This window comes from Salmo salar, chromosome ssa15, assembly GCF_905237065.1.
Source record: "Salmo salar chromosome ssa15, Ssal_v3.1, whole genome shotgun sequence".
NCBI lineage: Eukaryota > Metazoa > Chordata > Actinopteri > Salmoniformes > Salmonidae > Salmo > Salmo salar.
The window spans coordinates 95,746,698-95,755,182 of record NC_059456.1 but is presented as its reverse complement, the minus strand read 5'-3'; the positions used below and the strand labels follow the sequence as shown (position 1 = coordinate 95,755,182).

General features: G+C 42.9%; 1 protein-coding gene across 1 annotated transcript in view; it reads left to right on the top strand.

Annotated features, from left to right (window-relative positions):
• Positions 1–314: 314 nt before the first annotated feature.
• LOC106572577 (complement C1q-like protein 4) overlaps positions 315–8,485 on the top strand; it is a 28,425-nt gene continuing 20,254 nt past the window's right edge. Inside the window, exons 1-2 of the mRNA XM_045696337.1 lie at positions 315–514; positions 1,166–2,819. Of these exons, the coding sequence (XP_045552293.1) occupies positions 2,259–2,819 (561 nt within the window). The 5' untranslated portion in view covers positions 315–514; positions 1,166–2,258. The remainder of the gene's footprint in view (positions 515–1,165; positions 2,820–8,485) is intronic.

Below are 8,485 nucleotides of genomic sequence, written 5' to 3'. Positions count from 1 at the left end.
CTTGAAATCCATGTTGGATTTTATAGTTGCTTAGCTGGATTGACCTCAGTCGAAACAGGTCATCACTAGCTTCTATAGCCACAAAGTCATAAAAGCCGCCCATTTCTACAATTGATCTTCTTAAAATACGATTTTAAACCTAATCCTAAACTTAACCACACTGCTAAACGTATGCCTAACTCTAACCTTAAATAAAGACCAAGTTTGACTTTGTGGCTGTGGAATCTGACTTTGTGGCTGTGGAATCTGACTTTGTGGCTATAGAAGCTAGTGGAAACCGTTCAAATGGGATATTACCGTACAGGTGGTGGTGAGAAAAAGTGATTACTTATTCTGTCTCCTCGCTTCCAGGACATCTCCTGCTTAAAAAGTGCGCGCGTCTCTCGGCTATTCATTTGGCACGCGAAGTTCCTCGTAGTGTCTGTTGGAGGATTCGTACCTGGTTAAACTCGAGTCTAAGACGCGCGATGGAGAAATCTACTTGACTTTAGTTTCACTATAATAGGAAGACAGAGTGAGTAAAATGACTGCAATGCATGCTTTTCGTTTTTGTGTTTCGATTTCACAGATTTATTTTGGAGAGAGAAATGTTTTAACAGTGATAATAAAACGAATATAAATACTGTAGGCTACCTATAAGCTAATAATAATTAGATAAATACGTATTTAATAAATACTATTACTTGACAATTGGAAATGAATTAAATTCCAATAGAAAATTGCACTTAATTAAATATTCAGGGATTCCTTGGATGAATATACAACTACAATATAAAACTACATTTGTCAGATTATTGGATTTTGACCCAGTAAGACCTGATAAACATTTTAAATAATTGCCTAATTTGTGAATTTATCTTATAAAATCTGAAAAGAGGACATAAAAAATAAACCATGTCCTCTATGTAGAAATTGCCAGTTGTTTTAAATTAGAGTTGTCAGTTTCAAGCGTCAATGAGCATTTGATTTGTAACTAGGTAGAGCATGATTAGGCATTGTGGTGCTCATGTGAATTTCCTTTCTTTTTCGGCTTCAGACCAATCCTTGCTTCACACTTAAAACAGTTTTTAGTTTTTAATTATATTCATGGGACAGGATAATAAAAAAGCCCAATCAAGAGATACAGTATATGAATGTATTTGTTTAATTCTTCATCTTTCCACAGACTTTGTGAGCCCACGAAGAGAGGAATACACCTTAGATCACAAAATAAAGATTTTATTGGTTACTCGCCCCAGCATCCTCCATCTAGATCTGGATGCTCTATAATACTACTACCACCCTGTAATTCTACTACCACCCTATAAACACACAGGACTAAAATGATTCTGACAGGAAGGCAACTCTGAACATATCGACTTTCTTTTCCCTTCTCTTCCTTCTGTTATTTGTTCTCTCAGTCATGCCGTATTCAGTGGAGAGACACCTCTGTTAGCTGAGTTTCTGTCAGTCAGAAGGGGAGCCGTTAGAAAAGCACAAGTGGTTTGTTGAAGAGACTGACATTTTTTTCTGTCGTCTGCTTTACATAATTAGCTGAATTGGCAGTTGAAGTCGAATCAGTGATCTCTTGGTAAATTCTGATAACGTAAGTTCACTATTGTACGTTCTCTTGGCCTGGGTTTGGTTGATGTTTGATGCGCAGAAAATAGGAGGAATTTTATCAAAGCGAAGACAAGAAGAACTCTGGAAGACAAGAGCGGGACAAAAGGTGAAAGAGGCTAAATGAAATGAACTATGTCAACTACAACATAGAGTTGTCTGAACACTGACTGCAGGTTTTAAACTACAACATAGAGTTGTCTGAACACTGACTGCAGGTTTTAAACTACAACATAGAGTTGTCTGAACACTGACTGCAGGTCTTAAACTACAACATAGAGTTGTCTGAACACTGACTGCAGGTTTTAAAGAGTGAAATCCTGCTCCCTCCCCATCCCTTTCCCTTCATCATCCCCCTCTCTCCTGTTGTTCCTCTCTTCCCTTCTCTCCGTCTGCCATCTTCCTTTTCTCTCCCACATTCTACTCATGTTGTCTCAACGGACTCTTCTCTCTTGGCTGCTGACACCTGTTGGCCTAGTCTGAGAGCACCACAAGCATACAGCAACCTAACCTCTCCATACCTTCCTTCCAGTCTTTCATATTCTGTCTATCTATAGTGCACCCTGGCACCGGGCACTATTCCGTCTAAGGGGGAGGAGGACTTTCTGACCCTGGCCGCTTCTCGGTTCAGCCGTCGGAAGCGTGCCATCGGAGCCGCCATGGGCGTGGCCATGGTTCTACTCCTCCTGATAGCCATCCCCCTATTGGTTCACACCATGAAAGGGGGAGGAGCTAGCCAAGGAAGTGGTGGCGGGGGGACCCATTATGAGATGCTGGGGAGCTGCAGAATGGTCTGTGACACATATAGTACTGCCCAACCAGGCCAGGAGCTGACAGCCATGTCCCCTCAACCGGACTACCCTGGGCGGAAGAAAACAGGGTACCGCGGGGTCCCTGGGATCCCTGGTCCTCCAGGCGCCCGAGGACCCCCTGGGGATTCAGGCAAGCCAGGGCCACAGGGGCCTCCCGGCCCTGGACCTAATGGTTACTTCCCCTCCTACAGCCCCAAGATCGCCTTTTATGCAGGGCTAAGGAAACAGCACGAGGGCAGCGAGGTGTTGAAGTTTGATGATGTGGTAACCAATGTAGGGAACTACTATGAGCCTAGTACTGGGAAGTTCACCTGTCCTCTACCTGGTATCTTCTTCTTCACCTACCATGTTCTGATGAGGGGCGGAGATGGGACCAGCATGTGGGCTGACCTCAAGAAGAACGGACAGGTAGGAGAGAGAGAGAGTGTGTGTGTGTGTGTGTGTGTGTGTGTGTGTGTGTGTGTGTGTGTGTGTGTGTGTGTGTGTGCATATGTTTGTTCAAACAATATCTTCATTGACCATCACCTCTGAGCAGTGGTGTAGTGGAGGGTACACACAGCCAGAGTTGGGTAAGTTACTTTCTAAATGCAATCCGTTACAGTTACTAGTTACCTGTCCAAAATTGTAATCAGTAACGTAATGTTTGGATTACCCAAACTCAGTAACGTAATCTGATTACTTTCCCCCTTAAGAGGCATTAGAAGAAGACAAAAGAGATCCATGAAATGCATTTGGTGTGTCATCATAGTGGTCTCTGTCTTGTGACTCGCTCAGGTGGAACAAACTTAAACTTTTTTCATTGAGAAAGCAGAAAGGTGTCATAATATATATTTTTTCCAAATTTTTAAGTAGTAAGTAATCATCTAGTTTTTCAGAAGAATTTGTAATCTGATTACAAGATTTTGCTGGTAACGTAACTGATTACAGTTAACGTAATTTTTTTAATCAGATTACATTTAACTGATTACATGTAATCAATTACTCCCCAACCCTGTACGCAGGTATACGCCATGTACCCGCTTATTTTTCAGTGGGCATTACATATACTCCCCACAATGCATATCAAAGTTATGTAGTGGAGGTATACACTATATTAACTAATGAGGCTAATCAACTATTATTTCTTCACATTTTCCGTGCAGCAATGTGCACACAAATGTTCCCAAATGCAATTTGTGGGAAAACAGTGTTCTACTGCACATGCAAGCGGCTTCATGGACAGAGATGGAAATATCCGTTCGAAATGTTGGTGATTCTGCTGGTGATTCTCTGATCCACCTCTACACAGACGACACCATTCTGTATACTTCTGGCCCTTCTTTGGACACTGTGTTAACTAACCTCCAGACGAGATTCAATGCCATACAACTCTCCTTCCGTGTTCTCCAACTGCTCTTAAATGCAAATAAAAAAATGCAATTAAATAAAACTAAATGCATGCTCTTCAACTGATCGCTGCCTTCACCGGCCCGCCAGCATCACTACTCTGGACGGTTCTGACTTAGAATATGTGGACAACTACAAATACCTAGGTGTCTGGTTAGACTGTAAACGCTCCTTCCAGACTCACATTAAGCATCTCCAATCCAAAATGAAATCTAGAATCGGCTTCCTATTTTGCAACAAAGCATCCTTCACTCATGCTGCCAAACATACCCTCGTAAAACTGACTATCCTACCAATCCTTGACTTCGGCGATGTCATTTACAAAATTGCCTCCAACACTCTACTCAGCAAATTGGATGCATTCTATCACAGTGCCATGCGTTTTGTCACCAAAGCCCCATATACTACCCACCACTGCGACCTGTATGCTCTTGTTGGCTGGCGCTTGCTTCATATTCATCGCCAAACCCACTGGCTCCAGGTCATCTATAAGTCTTTGCTAGGTAAAGCCCCGCCTTATCTCAGCTCACTGGTCACCATAGCAGCACCCACCTGTAGCACACGCTCCAGCAGGTATATTTCACTGGTTACCCCCAAAGCCAATTCCTCCTTTGGCCGCCTTTCCTTCCAGTTTTCTTCTGCCAATGACTGGAACAAACTGCAAAAATCACTGAAGCTGGAGACTCATATCTCCCTCACTAACTTTAAGCACTAGCTGTCAGAGCAGCTCACAGATCACTGCACCTGTACATAGCCCATCTGTAAATAGCCCATCCAACTACCTCATCCCCATACTGTTATTTATTTATTTATTGCTCCTTTGCACCCCAATATCTCTACTTGCACGTTCATCTTCTGCACATCTATCACTCCAGTGTTTAATTGCTAAATTGTAATTATTTCGCCACTATGGCCTATTCATTGCCTTACCTCCCTTATGCTACCTCATTTGCACACACTGTATATAGACTTTTTCTATTGTATTATTGACTGTGTTTGTTATTCCATGTGTAACTCTGTGTTGTTGTTTTGTGTTTCACTGCTTTGCTTTATCTTGGCCAAGTCGCAGTTGTAAATGAGAACTTGTTCTCAACTAGCTTACCTGGTTAAATAAAGGTTTAACCATATTGTGTTGGACTTCGAATATTCAGTTTTGTTGTTTTTCTACAAAAAAAAATGTGTAACTAATTTATCTGTTTCAATAGTAGACCTACTGTTAGCCCACTTGCACAGTACAGCTTGGGTTGGCATGACTGTAAAAGACCAATACATGGTTTACCATTCTAGTACAACAGTGTATGTCACTGTTTCTCATAGAATGTTTTACACAGGGAGCCTTTCCTTCGGGCCATTTGGGAAAATGTAAAAAACATTGTGAGTATACCCACTTCTCCAGGCACCACTACACCACTGCCTCTGATTCTCACTTTCACCTTCGCTATACAACATTTGTCACTTTTAATTCACATCACATTCCTCTGCATCTGTGGGCCATAGCAACACGGTAGCAAAATATAGATCTAAGAAAATATTATCCATCATTAAAGAGAAGTGATGCTTCACACTTTAAAACCACAGCTACTAATATTTGCATTTCCACCAGTCATAGCCAAATGACGAGTGGCAGTATGTTGCCGTCGGTTGTCGCCAAAGGAAAGTCTAATTAGTAGATATTATACATCAGGGTTGTATCCCAAATGGCACCCTATTCCCTACATAGTGCACTACTTTTGACCAGAGCTCTATGAGCCCTAAAGTAGTGCACTATAAAGGGAATAGGGTGCCATTTGGGACACAGCTTGTCACCTCAGATAGATACTGTAGATAAATAATGAAAGAGAAACTGACAGGCCACTCATCCATCGGTCCCTCGTTCTCTCTTTCCCCTGGTACTAATTAAAGACAGAGGGGCTGATTGGGGGAAGAGGAAAAGAAGAGGCTTAGGATAAATCACTTTAATTTGAGGACTCTAACACAACTATATTTTCATCTGAATTCATCAGTCACCACACTGACACGTTACCATTCAGTCCTCTGTGTGTCTTTTTCGGGCGCTGGGATAAAGCGGATGTCAAACTTCAGTTGGACCTTGTGTACAATTGATTAATAAGGTGATCTAAATCTTATTCATCTTTAAATGTGTCCAAAGCCTGTATTTGTGTTTAGCAAACTCAGAAAGAGCTAACACACAATATTTAAGATACCTACCTGGCTTCTGCTTTGAGTCATCCTATATTGTCATTCCAGTCATCTCATCATTCCATTAAATCATTCATAACTCTTAGATTAGATCCCCTGAAATAACTCTCCCCCATATCCCCACTTCCCCCTCTACCTCCCTCTCATTCCTCCACCACCCTCTAATCCCAAATGCCCCACTTTACCCCCCTTCTCCTCCACTCATACTCCCCTCTACCTCCTCTCCTTCTTGTCCATTGATTGTCCATTAATTAGAGTTTCACTCAATTAAATGATTTAACCTCACAGAGAGACCCAGGTCAATCTCACACATCAGGTGGTCCCATTTCATTTAACAGTTTCTAGAAAGACAGATCTTATATTCTGAAATTGGCTGAAAGGGACTCTTCACCACTTTTTGCCCTCATATTCCAAATCTGTCTCCAGCACCATATCATTGTCTATGTTCCACGCAAAATACATTAAAAAGAAAAGGCAAACCCACACACTCAAGTAGCGCCGATGCTATAATATATTCAGTAACGTTACGACAGCAAGTGTTCCACTCAAAATTCCACCTGAGATTATTTTTCCAGTTGACTGCAGCCTAGTCGATTCTCCAAGACAGTTGTTTTAGATTTGTATTTCGCTTACTTAACTATCAGAAACTAGTGGTGTCTGTATAGAAGTGTGGTGTCTGTTAATGTCAGATGCTCGATTAGGTTTGAGCCGGACGGTCGCGTATGCTTCTTTCCATCTCTTTTAAAATGTAGGTAAAAGATTAAAAGGAATGGAAGTCATATTCAGAACATTTAGTTATTGCTTGCTTTTCTAATGTCTACTGACTTTGCCAGCAGGCATGCCAGCTATATATTGACACAAGACGAGACCCAGATGCAGATGGTTGGAGTCTTACAATGTTTATTAATCCAAAAGGAGTAGGCAAGAGAATGGTTGTGGACAGGCAAAAGGTCAAAACCAGATCAGAGTCCAGGAGGTACAGAGTGGCAGACAGGCTCGTGGTCAAGGCAGCCAGAATGGTCAGGCAGGCGGGTACAGAGTCCAGAAACAGGCACGGGTCAAAACCGGGAGGACTAGAAAAAGGAGAATAGCAAAAAGCAGGAGAACGGGAAAAACGTTGGTTGACTTGGAAAAACATACAAGATGAACTGGCACAGAGAGACAGGAAACAAAAATATAAATACACTGGGGGAAATCAGTGACACCTGGAGGGAGACAATCACAAGGACAGGTGAAACAGATAAGGGCGTGACAAGCTAAGATAGTTGGACAAGCTAGCTACTCTGACTAAATTGATAGCCTGAAATGGCTTCTTGGTACAGTGGCTAGTTATGAGGTTCGGAGATTGGGAACCTATCTGGATTAGCTATAGCCAACTTCATAAAATATCTAGGTGGCTAGTAGTATTACAGAGAAACAACAACAACAATAAAATTGTAATAAACAAAATTTAAACAACAAGACAAATCTGAGTGGTCTGGTGCCCCTGTGCCTCCTATGGGCATGACACCTCTGCTTCTCAAATCAAATCAAATGTATTTATAAAGCCCTTCTTACATCAGCTGATATCTCAAAGTGCTGTACAGAAACCCAGCCTAAAACCCCAAACAGCAAGCAATGCAGGTGTAGAAGCACGGTGGCTAGGAAAAACTCCCTAGAAAGGCCAAAACCTAGGAAGAAACCTAGAGAGGAACCAGGCTATGAGGGGTGGCCAGTTCTCTTCTGGCTGTGCCGGGTGGAGATTATAACAGAACATGGCCAAGATGTTCAAATGTTCATAAATGATCAGCATGGTCAAATAATAGTAATAATCACAGTAGTTGTCGAGGGTGCAACAAGTCAGCACCTCAGGAGTAAATGTCAGTTGGCTTTTCATAGCCGATCATTGAGAGTATCTCTACCGCTCCTGCTGTCTCTAGAGAGTTGAAAACAGCAGGTCTGGGACAGGTAGCACGTCCAGTGAACAGGTCAGGGTTCCATAGCCGCAGGCAGAACAGTTGAAACTGGAGCAGCAGCACGGCCAGGTGGACTGGGGACAGCAAGGAGTCATCATGCCAGGTAGTCCTGAGGCATGGTCCTAGGGCTCAGGTCCCCCGAGAGAGAGAAAGAGAGAATTAGAGAGAGCATACTTAAATTCACACAGGACACTGGAGAAATACTCCAGATATAACAGACTGACCCTAGCCCCCCTACATATAAACTACTGCAACATAAATACTGGAGGCTGAGACAGGAGGGGTTAGGAGACACTGTGGCCCCATCCGATGACACCCCCGGACAGGGCCAAACAGGCAGGATATAACCCAACCCACTTTGCCAAAGCACAGCCCCCACACCACTAGAGGGATATCTTCAACCACCAACTTACCATCCTGAGACAAGGCCGAGTCTAGCCCACAAAGATCTCCGCCACGGCACAACCCAAGGGGGAGCGCCAACCCGGACAGGAAGACCACGTCAGTGACTCAACCCACTCAAGTGACGCACCC